Source organism: Peromyscus californicus, unplaced genomic scaffold, assembly GCF_007827085.1.
Source record: "Peromyscus californicus insignis strain IS unplaced genomic scaffold, ASM782708v3 Scaffold_4__1_contigs__length_199733344, whole genome shotgun sequence".
NCBI classification, from domain to species: domain Eukaryota; kingdom Metazoa; phylum Chordata; class Mammalia; order Rodentia; family Cricetidae; genus Peromyscus; species Peromyscus californicus.
This window is the reverse complement of record NW_026294562.1, coordinates 74,724,413-74,738,199: the sequence shown is the minus strand read 5'-3', so window position 1 is coordinate 74,738,199 and position 13,787 is coordinate 74,724,413. Positions and strand designations below refer to the sequence as shown.

Below are 13,787 nucleotides of genomic sequence, written 5' to 3'. Positions count from 1 at the left end.
GAGTGCAACTTAAGGTCACGAATTCAACCATTACTTGAGACTAAAATCTCCCCAAGATCACACAGCAGGACAGACCCGAAGACTGGGAGATGGGTCTAGAACTGCAAGCTTTATCCCCAAATCCTTTCTGATTGAGATAGCCACCTGGCCACTTTACTATCTCTGAGTGATGTCCCTTTTCTTTGACTTCATGCACGGACTTCCTGTAGTCAGGCTTCTCAGGCTGTCCTGTACTTCTCCTCACCTGCTAACTCTGGTGTATTTTCTGTTGATACATGCACCACCACTGATGTGTATTTACTAAATAATTGTTGGTGTCCAAGTCCTAATAGGAATCGCCCAAACAGAAGCGGCCTCTGCTCAGCGGACGGCCCACTTGGGATGTAGTCCAGGACCCAGCCTGTTGGGTTGCACTTCTGAGCTCGATTTTGTCTATGCTCAGACTGGGAGGAAATGTTCCCAGGGGAGAAGGGAATGTCAGGTGGGACTTGTCTAGGCTTTTCTAGGAGCTAATGGAAGGAAGGACCGGTTTGCATGTCAGGGAAAATTCGAGAAATGGGCCTCTAGCCCAAGGGCTGCACAGAGGGTGACTAGCCAGTCTAACCAGACTTAAGTCTAGCCCAGCGTCCTCCGCCCCAGGTCACAGTGGGTAGGATGCCCGCAGGACACAGGAGGGGCCAGTGGGAGAGGCGGAGAAGCAGAGGCGGGAGATTGAGAGGGAGGAGCTGCAGGAGCCGAGTTTGAAAGAAGAAAGGCTAGAGATGCAGATGGCGAGGGGGCGGAACCAGATACCCGTGGGCGGGACCAGGGCGGGGCCTAGGCGTCTTTCGGAGAACTACAGAGGGAGGCGGAGTCGGCGGGTCGGGGAAGGAACCTAAGGGGCGGAGCCTAGGGAGAAGCCCGGACAGACTACAGGAGGTGGAGTCGGCGGGCCGGGGGCGGAGCCTGGGCAAGGGCGGTGCCTAGGGGAGAGGGGAGGAACTATTGGAGGTGGAGTTGCACGGGCCAGGGGGAGGAACCTGGGAGGAGGTGGAGTCTAGGGAAGCCAGGATGAACTATAGGAGGTGGAGCCTCAGGGTAGGGGGCGGGGCCTGAGTAGGGGAGCTGCGGGGGGAGGGGGAGAGGCCTCTAGGGCCGCGGCCTCCCAAGCGTGATCTCTACCGGCAGGTCAGGCCCCCGGGGTGCTTCCCCTCCCAGTTCCTCCGGGCCGTGGGTCCTCGGCCTCTCCCCAAGGCGCGGACTCTGGTGGTCGCGGTGGGGGAGGACTCCTGCATCGCTCCCCCGCGGCTGCTGCTGGGGTACCCGGGCCGGGGAGGTGGGGGGGGGGGGGGAACCGCCGCCTCCCGGAGCGCGTGGGGCCGGCATGGAGCTCTTCCAAGCCAAGGACCACTACATCCTGCAGCAGGGCGAGCGCGCACTGTGGTGCAGCCGGCGCGACGGCGGCCTGCAGCTCCGACCGGGTGAGGCGCGCTGCGCGGGCTGGGTGGGGCGCGCGGGCCAGCTGGAGCGCGGGGGGGGGGGGCGCGGCCCGGCCCCCCCCGGAGCAGCGATCGGGAGGCTGGGCCGGCCGCTTGGAGATGTCAGCGCTGGTCCTGAGGGGCGCGGCCGCCGCCTCCTGTGCGGCGGGAAGGGCCGGTCACCCCCTTGAGTGCTCCTCCTCCAGTATCTGGGGCCTGGGGAGTGGGGACCGGGTCCCTTCTGAAGCCCCCCGCAGGCCTCCCCCTGCAGCGGTTTCGTACTGTCCAGCGTGGGAAGTTCTGGGTTCGAATTCCAAGTAGTTCAGTTGAACCCTTGACGGGACGTCCTGTTGACATCCTTGTGTTGTTCCCGGTCCCTTACTAAAAAGTGACTTCATGAGGGTTACCTCACAGCACTTGCCCGAAAACTCCGTGTGTGACTTGCCACTTTCGAGAAGAAACTGTGTTGGATGTCACTTAATCGGTTGGGAGAGGTCAAAGTCTCCAGCCGTCACTCACTTGCTTTAGGAAAGTTTGTTTGCAGTTGGGTTAAGCAGCAGCACCTGTCCTCAGACAGCTGCCGTCGTCGTCTACTTATCTCTCTGGGGAGTTTGGGTAACTTCTCCTTAGTTGGCCATTACTTTTTCTTAACCACTCTAGAGGTTTTTTTTTACTTTAGGAAAGTGGGACTGGGACTCCCGAAAGAGCCACCGCATTGGAAGTTTACCCGTGTTCCTGGAGTGCGTCTAGTGTAACAGCTCCCAAGGGGCTTTTCCGGTCCTCTTGTTACCACTTATGGGATGGTTTCCTAGGACAGGTCCTTTAGTGTGTGAGTCCCAATCACCATGGCAGCCGTAGGAGTAGGGTGAGCAGAGAGGTGTGAGGTCTCAGACAGTGGAGTTGGAACACCCATACGAAAGGCAGTTCTGTGACCTCCCGAGGAACACTTTCCGGCCGAATCTACTGTGCCCTCACGAAGGCCGGCTAAGTTGCTCTGCTCGAGTGGTGAAGAACTTTTTTTCGCCTCCAGAAATATGGTTCTGGTTGTATTTTCTTGCCACTGTATTTTATTTCCTCTTTTCAGAACGGAGACACTACCGTGTCCACAATAAGACTTTTGGTGACTTTGGGATAGTTTGGTGACCTTGGGATAGATGATGTAGGTAGGCTAGTTTCGGCTAGTCTCTTGTTTTCTTCGGTGTCCTAATTTGACTACTCTCCTAGCCTGCCACCCGTGTGAGGTTTAGAGCAGGGAGAATTAGACTGTAAAATTCCCAAGAGCCAATTTCTAGGAGCTGGAATGCATAAATGGATGGAACTTGAAGTCCTTATCAGGTCATCGGAGAGGACAAAATTTCCTGCACGTCGCCAGTTTCCTCAACCAGAAAGCTTACCCCGGGCCTTTTTTGGAATAAGCCATGTGGTTTGGGTTACTCTTTGTCCAAAGTCCATATCAGAAAGCAAACTTAAAACTTTCCCCATAATAAAAAGTTTGTTATAGCCATTGCAATTAAGTTTATCTTATTTATTAGATACACAGCCCAATACCCACAAACATAGACCACAAATCTAGAGGAAGGCAGAGGCCATTACATTTCAGAATTAATAGGCTGTTGTGAGCCTTAGGTGTTCAAGGTGAGCACATGAGCATCCTTGTAGTTACTGAATAGTTTAATCTGTCCAATATTCAAGATTTTACAGCTATTTTAGTAATAATATTTAGTTGGCTTGAATGCCCTTCAGGTCTTTTTACCTATACAGAGTGAGTTCAAATTCTGTTTATTCTATTGAACATTCTTTTCTCTGTTTTTATGGCCAGTTTCGCTGTTGTTTGACGTGACAGGAGTTAAAAGTCTTTAATTTTCCACCTTGGTTATTCAACAACTGAACAGACTGCTGACCAAGTTTGTTTGTTTTTACCACAGGTGGTATTATAGGACCAAACAGTGCTGCGAATTTCGACCTTTTAAAAAATAATTTACTTAACTTTATTTTATGTTCACTGGTGTGAGGGTGTCAGGTCCCCTGGAACTGGAGTTACAGGCGGTTGTGAGCTGCCATGTGTGTGCTGAGTATTGAACCCGGGTCCTCTGGAAGAGCAGCCTGTGCTCTTAACTGCTGAGCCATCTCTCTAGCACGCCCCCCCCCCCCCGCCCCCTTTTTTAAACATGTGGCCACTGAACAACCAGAAACAAAAAGTTTTCTTTTTCTTGGAGTCATCAGAAAAATAAGTGATAATGATATTTAAGGTTAGAATGACCGTTTCCATAGCTTGAAATCCCTGTTACTGCCAGTTCCTCCCTGCCTGGTACATTGTGTGAGACTTACACTCAAGGCCGCCCACCCCATCCTAGCCTGGCCCGAATCCATGGGGCAGAGTTACTGGTCACATTCGTTTTGTTGCTTGATGTTTTCCATACTTTGTAGATACTGCAGTTATAATCCTCCCTTTCTGCATATACCTGTGTCTTCTCCAGTGGATACTATTTCCTCAGCACAAGGCTTTGCTTTACTAATAATCTTGGTGTCTCTGGGCTTAAGAGTGTTTGTAATCCAGGACATACTTTATGATTGAGTTACCTGAATTAAATATAACTTCAAGTTTCCTCACATTTAAATCATTGCCGTAAAAATAAAATGATTTCTTATGTTCATGTTAGGCCCCATTTTGAATCCCCCATCTTGCTATGTACCTCAGGCTAGCCTGAAACTCACTGTGTAGCTGATCTCAAACTCTCTTTTGCCTCTGCCTCCTCCTGGGTTTTGAGATTACAGGTGTGACTTATGATTCCTAGTTGAGTGACTCTCTTTTTAAAGGATTTATAGGCTAGAGTGGTGGTGACCACCTCTAATCTCAGCATTCAGGAGGCAGAGGCAGGTGGATCTCTGTAAGTTCCAGGCTAGCCTGGTCTACATATTGAGTGGCAAGACAGACAGAGCTATGTGATAGAGAGACCCTGTCTCAAAAAACAAACAAAACCAAAACAAACAAAAAAAGATTTATGTAATTGGGTGGAAAATCTTTGTCCAGTTCACTGAAGAGTGAGAACTTACACTTGTGACTTTTTTGTGTGTGATACGATTCCTTATTTTTTTGACAGTTTGAATTTTTTCCAGCTAAAAATTTGAGTATAAATATTTGTCTGTTTTTATTTTCCTAACAGTAGTGAGTAGGCTATATTTTTGTAAGTCATTGGTTTTAGTTATTTCATGTGCACTAACACTGATGTCTGTGTGAGGTTGTCAGATCCCTTGGAACTGGAGTTACAGACAGCTGTGAGCTGCCATGTGGGTACTGATTGAACCCGGGTCCTCTGGAAGAACATCCAGTGCTCCTAACCACTGAGCCAACTCTCTAGTCTCGGTTTTATGGGTTTTTTTTTTTTTTTTTTTTTTTTTTTTTTTTTTTTTTTTTTTTTTTTTAAAGATGCTCATCACTATTGCAAGTTAATGGGCCACCAGAAAAAAAAAAAGCATTTAGGTTGTTTTAACATCTCCCAGGAAAGTGCTGTGTAAATATTCAGTAATCTCCAGAGAGTAGAGTTTAATGTCTGACACTAAGAATTACAGTTTAATCGAAAGGAAACCAGAAGAAGGGAAAAGAGGGGGTGAAGAAGCGGGAGGGTAATGGGACACCTGAGACAGAAAATAGCAAAGAGGTTATGGGGGTGGGTTAGAGGGTACAAGGGAAGACCAGGGGCATGGAGGAGATGAGGGAGGAGGAGAATCAATAGAAACATATTTTGCTTGAAAATGCTGTAAAAAAAACCCACAGAAAATCCAATACTGTGTATGTTAATTAAAAAGTAAATGTGTGTGTGTGTGTATTAAAGGATTGTAGTTTAAGAAATTAAAAAGTAACATACAGTCCACTTTTGGGAAAGTTAGGTAGTTTTTTTCTGTTTAAAATTGCTTCTACTCCTTCGGCTTTGTGTGGTGGGGCAGTGTTATGTAGTTTATTTCTATGTGTGACCTCATTCTATTCTGAGACTGAGTGACTGTGAAAGATCCCGAAGCACCCGATATACACACAGCATTTATAGGCATATAGTCCGTATACAGCGAAATGGTACTTTAAATGCTAAACAGTAGTGAACGATTATTTTTCTTTTTTTTGAGGGGATACTAGCTATCAGAGCTCACACCCAGTTTTCCTGCCCTTCTTACGGTTTTGACAATCTGGTTATTTTTCTTTTTAGAGGGAAGGGGCTTTTACATGTTGCTTTGTACTTGTGGAGGTCAGAGGACAACTCATGGGTCCATTCTTTCCTCTCCCATCTGGATCCTAGGAATCAAACTTAGTTGTCAGGCTTAGTGGCAAGCACCTGGATCATTTTGCCAGCCTGAGATTATTTTTCACTGTCAAATGAAGTTAACTTTTTAAAATGAGAAATTATTACAGAATTGAGATCCACATAGAATACTCACCTCTGGAGGACTGTTGTGTGAAACTGTATTCAGTTTATTTAGTATTTTGTGTCCTGTTGTTTTACTTATTATTATTATTATTTTGAAGCAGGATCTCATTTAGCGCACTCTGGCCCTGAACCCCTAACCCTCCTGCCTCAGTTTCATGAGTTCTGAGATCACAGGCATGAACCACCATGCCTGGCTTCCTAACTGTTTTTATTATTTGTAACCAGGTTTACTAGTGTCTTTAGTCTTTAATTTCTTTGAAAAAAGCACTAATTTTATATCCGGTACTGGTTTTGTGACCCTGTGTAGTGCAGTGTTAACACAGTAGCAGTTGGGCTGGGCGAGTCTTTACATTCTGTGGGTTACCTGCATCGTCGTCATCGTCACCCAAGATTAATAACAGCTTACAGTAGCAGCTTGTACTTGTGGAGCATTTCTGAGCCAGACAGTGTTCTAATTGTCTGTATCTGTTATTCCCTTTTCTTCCCACGGTATCACTCTGGAGGATAATTTTGTTATTAGTCTTCTATTACAGATGAGGAAGTTGAGACAATGAGGAATAATCTGTCCAAATTCCTGGAGAAAGAGGGAGATCCAAGGCTTCTACTCCAGTATATGGCTCCACAGCCGCATCTTCAGTACTGACAATGTTGTTTTATAAACCTCTCTACTGCCAGGCCGGGGTGGTGTACACCTTTAATCCCACCCAGCACTTGGGAGGCAGAGGCAGGTGAATCTCTGTGAGTTTGAGGCCAGCCTGGTCTACAGAGTGAGCTCTAGGAGAGCTCTAGGACAGCTCTAGGGCAATACAGAGAAACCCTGTCTTGAAAAAACAAATAAAACGGAATAAAATAAACCCCTGTACCTTGTTGACTACAAGGTTGTAAGATTTTTGTTTCATGGGCATCTAGAGCATTGTAACCTATAGGAGAATGAGAGGCCCCTCACATGTAAGGCCAGTGCACTCAGGAAAGGTCAGTACAGGCTGCACAGGCTGGTAATGGGGGCTTCTCATTTGTTTCTTGTCCCTGTGTCTGTCTTGCCTCATTTCCTGAAAAATTTGTTTATGTAGCTCTAAGGAACTCCATATTATGTGATAGACTGACAAATAGTCTTTCTGGCCGGCGTCAGTTTTTCAGGTCTTTCTGCTTGGGTTTTTAGAGCATCTGTAGAAGCGGGGGATGGATCATGGGGTAGATCTTGATATGTACTGATGGAAACTGTTTCCTCCAGCGATGAGCAACCTGAAACCCCTCTTAGTCTAGCTTTGCAAGAATCCTAGATCCTATTTCAGGGCAACTTTTCAGAGCACACAGAGCAGAGAGAGAATGGAAGAGAAAAAACTTTTAAGGCATTCGCCTTCAAAAATGGGAGGATTTTTTTTTTTAAACCCCTGATTCCTAAATCCTTGTGTTCTGGCTGGGTCTACCAAAGGAGAGTACCATCAAGCCAGCACATTGAGGAACGAGTGGCATAGGGTGAAAAGATTGACAGGGTAGAGCTGCCGGGTGCCAGACCTAGGTGACCTCAGTGTGGTTTTTCAGGAACCTGGCTATACTAGAGCTCTCCAAGGTGCCTGGCATCATTGGAGCTCACAGCTGGCACAGCTCTAGCATGGAGGAAGAATACATTTGTCTCCAGACCTCTGGTATATGGCCCTCAGAAGGTCATCTGCCAAAGCTATATTGAAATAATTATCGTCCTCTGTTCATCTTATAAAGTTTGAGCATCAGAGACTTGTTGGGAGGATTAAATAGAGGCTAGAAGGACCAAAGACCAGAACACTGTAGAACATTGTAGAACATTGCCTCTGGTGCTGTACTTGTTTCTTATTGACCTTCTTTTCCAGTCAAGGGGGAATCTATCTTAAAAACCTGTGGAGTTCAGTAGATCTGTTTTCTTTTTAAATGAAAATAAGTGGGACACATAGACATCTTTATTTTTCTACCAAAAAGGTTGCTCTTGCTAATTTTCTCTTTGGACTTTATGATGCAGTATGTCTTATGTCTTTGCATTCAGATACTAGACTATTGGAAAAATCAAACCAGTTCAGCTGTATTGTTGATTCATTATGTTCTCATTTTGGTTTGGCTTTATGGGGGTTTCAACATATTAGGTCTTTACAAACTGTGTTGCTATCTCTGTGTGTCTTTTTTATAGACTGTTCTGTTCCTGCTCAGATGTTTTAAAACATAACTCTGAAATCTGGCTTTGCATATACAAGTCTGAAAGGTGACAGTGACATCACAGAGCTTCAATAAATCATGACTTGTTAGCTGATCTAAGTTACAGTCATCGTGTGTCAGCTGGCCATAAATGAGCTGAGAACACTTGAATCAAAGTCTGTTTATCAAAATAGTGGGAAATGTTATTATTTCTGGCTGGTGGTGATATATAAGTAATAATGTACACATGGTGTTTTAAAAGTAAGGCTAAACATTGAGCATCCAGCATTACAGTACTCAGCACACACTGCTAGTGTCTTAATTCAGTTGCATGTTCTGTGGGATGGCTCATTTTGCAGATATTGAGAGATCCTTAAGGAAACTGCTTCCATTCATAAATAAAATAAAATAAAAAACCAGTCATGCTTTTTTTGGTAAAGCTAATTGAGAAATATAGGTGGATTTTAGGTCAGTGTTCCCTTGAATTTTTTTTTTTTTTTCTCCACATGCCTTAAACCTAGAATTTGGGAGGTGGAGGCGGGAATGTTAAAAGTTCAAGGTTATCTTCAGCTACATGAAACCCTGTCTGAAAACACCAAGTCATTAAGTGGAGGGTGATTATGATCAAAATACATTTTATTAAACTCTTAAATAATTAATAAAATTATAGCTGGGTGGTGATGGCATATGCCTTTAATCCCAGCACTCAAGAGACAGAGGCAGATGGATTGCTGTGAGTTGGAGGCCAGCCTGGTCTACTAATGGAATTTTCCCAAGTTCCAGCCCTGAGAAAATTCCTCCCAGAGGCCTGGGGAAGACGCTACAGCAGGCGTGGGGTAGCTGAGGGAAAGGAATCTACATACACCACACTCTTTTGTCCGTTTGCTTTATTCCTTTATGACAAAACTCTGTCTATACAGCTTCAGTTCTGTCCTGAGTCTCAGTTCCTCTTTGTATCCACTTTTCCTGTCCCCTCACAGCCCTGGTAATAACTAAGCCCTTAGGTTTTTGGTCTCATTTTCATCCTCTGTTCCTTCGTCCTCCATCTATTCTTCCTGGCGCCTTACCCCTGGCCCTGATAAACTCTGCAGGAGATCTGCCTTACCCTCTACAGAATCTCTGTCTTCCTCTCTTCTCTCTGGCCATGTGGTTCTGTGTCTGCCTCTGGAGTTCTGCTTTGGTCCTTACTGCACCTGGTTATGCGAAAACCTCCGTTGTTCTCAGTCAATTTCTCTGGAAAGCCACTAGGCCTGAAGGCAAGGGCTGATCTGAGCTTCGTGTATACAAGAAGCAAAGCTATGCATCTACAGCCTGCTTGTCTCCTGGGCTCAATGGGGGAGTTAGTTACCTACTGGTTCAGTAGGTCTGAGAAGCTGAACTGTTTGCCAAATGGTCTAGTAGTATATGGGCCCACAAGAAATTCATAGCAAGGCACAGCTGAATATTAAAACTGTATAACACCAAATATTCTGTGATAAATGGGTTCCCATTTGACAGATCCTTGGTCGGTCAAAGTATAGCTTTAATACACAACTGAGTCTCTATAATATATTCTCTTGGCCTGCAAAAGTCTACAGAACAAGTTCTAGGACAACCAGGGCTACACAAGGAGACCCTGTCTTGAAATCCCCCTCCAAATATATATATATATATATGAGTATAGTGATGGGCTGGAGAGATGGCTCAGAAGTTAAGAGCACCGACTGTTCTTCCAGAGGTCCTGAGTTCAATTCCCAGCAACCACATGGTGGCTCACAACCATCTGTAATGAGATCTGGCACCCTCTTCTGTATATATAATAAATAAATAAATCTTTTTAAAAAAAAGATGAATATAGTGACATACTTCTTTAATCCTAGTACTTGGGAGGCAGAGGGAGGCAGATCTCTCTGAGTTCCAGGCCAGCCAGGGCTACATAATGAGATCCTGTCTTTCATACACACATATATACATATATGTGAGATATTAAAAAAAAAACCCAAAGCTTATTTTGGTTTTAGTTTTTTTTCAAATTTACTCTTACATTTCCTTAACTTAATAGTAAGATACATCAAGATATACTAATTTGTTTAAGGAATTTCATTCTTTTCAAAAAGCATTTCACTTTCTTGTAAGTAATGCTCAGCTTTAAATTTCATAATTTATGCAATACTGTCATATCTCATTTAGACAGTTATAACATCTAACTATAACATTGTTTTTTTCCTTTTTTGTGAGTATAAGATTCCTGATATTTCACATCATTAAACATTTGATTTTATGCCTGATACAAACATTCGTCACCCTACTGTGAGCTCAGGGTACCCATCTTTGCCCGCGAAGGCCTTGGTGGACACACTAAGAGTCTCTGAGGATGGTGGTATGCTAGCCTGCCTTCTCAGGATCATTTCTAGAGCTGTGGCATTTTCCTAACTTTCAAGTACTCTCATTTCTTGAAGAAGTGCCCTCCCATTTAATTTAGCATTATATTTCTTTGGTCTTTTGAATTACATAGTGAAGTCATTTAGTCTTTCAAAAAAGAAAAAATACCGATTAGGGGCTGGAGATGTATGTAGCTCAGTTGGCAGCGTTTGTGTCTAGCATGCACAAAACCCTGGGTTCTGTCCTCAGTACTGCATAAAACCCAGTGTAAAATGGTGGTGCAAGCCTGAAGTCCCAGAACTTGGGAGGTAGAGGCAGGAGGATCAGGAATTCAATGTCATTCTCTGTTAGGGTTTCTATTGCTGTGAAGAGACACCATGACAATGGCAATTCATGTAAAGGAAACCATCTAATTGGGGCTGGCTTACAGTGTCAGAAGTTTAGTCTACTGTTATAAGGCAGGAGATATGGCAGCATGCAGGCAGATGTGGTGGGTGCTGGAGAAGGAGATGAGAGTTCTACATCTTACTACACAGGCAGCAAAAGAAGACTGCCACACTAGGTGTAGCTTGAGCATATGAGACCTCAAAACCCACCCCACAGTAACACACCTCCTCCAACAATGCCACACTTCCTCCAACAAGGCCACACCTACTCCAACAAAGCCACACCTCCTCCAACAAGGCCACACCTCCTCCAATAAGGCCACACCTCCTAATGGTGCAACCCCCTATGGGCCAAGCATTCAAACACATGAGTGTATGGGGGCCATACCTATTCAAACCACCACAATTACCTAGGGAGTTTGTGGATGATATGAAACCTTGTCTCAAACTAAACAAAAGCAAGTATTGATTGGAGACTGTCTACCTAGAATGTGCCAAAGTAAAAAGATGGATAACCCTGCTACCAGACTAGCAGGATGTGTGGTCCAGTGGAGGAGGCACACAGGGGTTCTAGAGACAGATACTAGCATAGAGCCTGGACACAAAATTATGTGCAAAATTTGAGCTGGGTCTTTTTGTTTTGAGACAGGGTGTCATGTGCCCTAGCTGTCCTTGAACTCAGTAGGTGGCAGAGGATAACACTGACTTTCTGGTCCCCTTGTCTCTACCTTCCCAGTGCTAGGGTTGATGTAAAATGGAGTGCTGGGAACACTATGCCTGCCTCATTAATCTGAGTCTTGAGGTTTGAGGTCTAAGTGGTTCTTACCCCTCCCATGTGAAAATCTGTTTCCTTTCTAGTTAAACAGGAAGGAAGGTGTTCCTTGGTTAAGTCCAAGGCCCCTTCAGCTATAAATAGCCAAGATCATATCACCCTATAAAAACGAAAAGATCTTTTGAAGGCACCAGCCTTGTGAGCTGCGGGAATTTAACTTATCAAAAATAATACCTTGTTTTTGTTTCTTGTGATAGGCTCTCTTTAGGTAGCCCTGGCTGGCCTGGAACTCCCTGTGTAGACCAGACTGGTCTTTGACTCACAGAAATGTGCTTCCCAAGTTCTGGGGTCAAAGGCGTGCACCACCATGTCCAGCTGAAATAACGCTTTTTAGGTATAATTCCTTCGTTCTAGTGGGATATCAAAGAGGATGGATGGGGGAGCCTAGGAGAGCAAACAGGGTCTGACTGGCCAGACTGTAAGATGGTGGCGTACCGCTTTCCTATTCTTTTTTTTTTTTTTTTTTTTTAAATTGGAAACCGTTCTTCACGTAAGGCCAGGTGAAACAGTGAATTCAAGATAATGATGGTGGGTTTGGTGGGTTTGAAGGCATAGCTTTGTGTGAGGGCTCGAAGTAGTATACACTGTACATGAAATCTTAGAACAAGATACAAAAGAGTAAATTAGTTTTAAATAAAATTTTCAGGGAAGAAGATGTAGTTATTTAAAAACCAGCTGAGAGAAAGTTTTCATCCATTTAATGTTAGAAGTGCTAGCTAGCTTTATACATCTTTAATAGCTCTGTCTAAAATGAGAAAAGGGAAATAACCAGTGTTCATCTATGTTTTGATTTATCTCTTAGAGTCCTCCCTCTCTCCCTCCCTCCCTCCCTCCCTCCCTCCCGCTGACCTTGAACTCACTGTATAGCCAGGTATAACTCTGACCTTTGATAACCTGTCTCCACCTCCCGAGTACTGGAGTTACAGGAGTACTTCACCTTATTTGGGTTATATAGCACTGAGTATTGAATCCAGGGCTTCATGGGTGCTAGGCAAATTCTCTGCCTGCTGGCCTACATCCCCATGCCTTGTTTTTGGGTGTCTGCTTCCTTTGGTACCTTCCTTAGACCAGCTTTTATGCCAACTCACTATATTAGGTAATACCTGTGCAGTTTGACCTTTACAATTTTCATGTGTTACATGTCCCATGCATCATTCGTGAATCACACTGATAGCATAAAACTAAGCTACTCAAATGGAGTCTTCCCAGGGATCTATAATCACTTAGGCAAGCTAATTCTAAACCTGCCTATATGTCAGAATCACCTAGAGGAGATTAAAAATTATCTCTCTGCTGGGCCCCAACCTTGGCCAGTTAAGCACACCTCTCCGAGGTGAGCCCAGCCATCAGTAGTCTACAAGGCGCCTTGATGATATTAATGAGCAGCCTGGGTTGATAGCTGTTGAGCTTGGTTTTACCCTGGGAAATCACCAGCTGCCAGAACTTCTGAATTGGATGAATTCTTCAGCTTGCTGCCTGGTAGAGAAATCCTTACCATTATGAAGGTTTAGGAAATGTGGCTCAAAGTTTGAACTTTAAGATGGTACCTGAATGAAGTTATTATTTAACCTGTTTTCCTGCCTCATTAAATTCTGAGAATTAAGGCATGACATGCTAACAATTGGAGCTTTCAGTTCCTCATCCCAAAGCTCTTTTCTTCCTCGGTTTGACTTTGCTTTGGTGACTGTCAGAGGAATAATAGCCTTTGTCTTTAGCAGGAAGTGAAACTGGGGTCTGATTAGATATGCAGAAACTCTCTGCCCCCCTTTTAAAGTCACAGATGAAATTTGCCTTTAAGCTGTATAAAACCTGTGGTCTCTTGGTTTGAGGGAGTGCCTTCACTCTGGGACCTTGGAATGAGTGACTCATGCTCTCTGCTGGCACACAGTGCTTAATCACTTGTTTTCTGTGTACCAGGAAGAGAAGGGCATATGAAAATAGAAGCTGTGTGCTACTGCCAGATGGACTTGAAATTAGTGGAAAGGCTGACTTAATGGGTGAATAGCTGAGCTTATTTCAATTACAGGATTTGGCTGTATGGTACTTTATTATTTTACAAATTAAAATTTGACATTATTTCTAAAATGCTATACTTGTGTATTTCTAAACAGCTCTTCTTCTTATGTAACTTTGATAGTATTAAGTTTTAAAACTTATTTGTGAATTTAAA

General features: G+C 44.4%; 1 protein-coding gene across 4 annotated transcripts in view; it reads left to right on the top strand.

The window, feature by feature from the left end:
• Positions 1–1,180: 1,180 nt before the first annotated feature.
• The window catches only part of Inpp5f (inositol polyphosphate-5-phosphatase F), a 97,263-nt gene continuing 84,656 nt past the window's right edge, over positions 1,181–13,787 (top strand). Inside the window, exon 1 of one of the 4 annotated variants that reach the window (XR_008212950.1) lies at positions 1,181–1,460. Coding sequence is in view for 3 of the 4 variants with exons in the window: in XM_052712748.1 (XP_052568708.1) it covers positions 1,364–1,460 (97 nt within the window). In the remaining variant the exon portion in view is untranslated. The remainder of the gene's footprint in view (positions 1,461–13,787) is intronic. The other 3 variants (XM_052712748.1, XM_052712747.1, XM_052712745.1) reach the window with 3 other exon arrangements.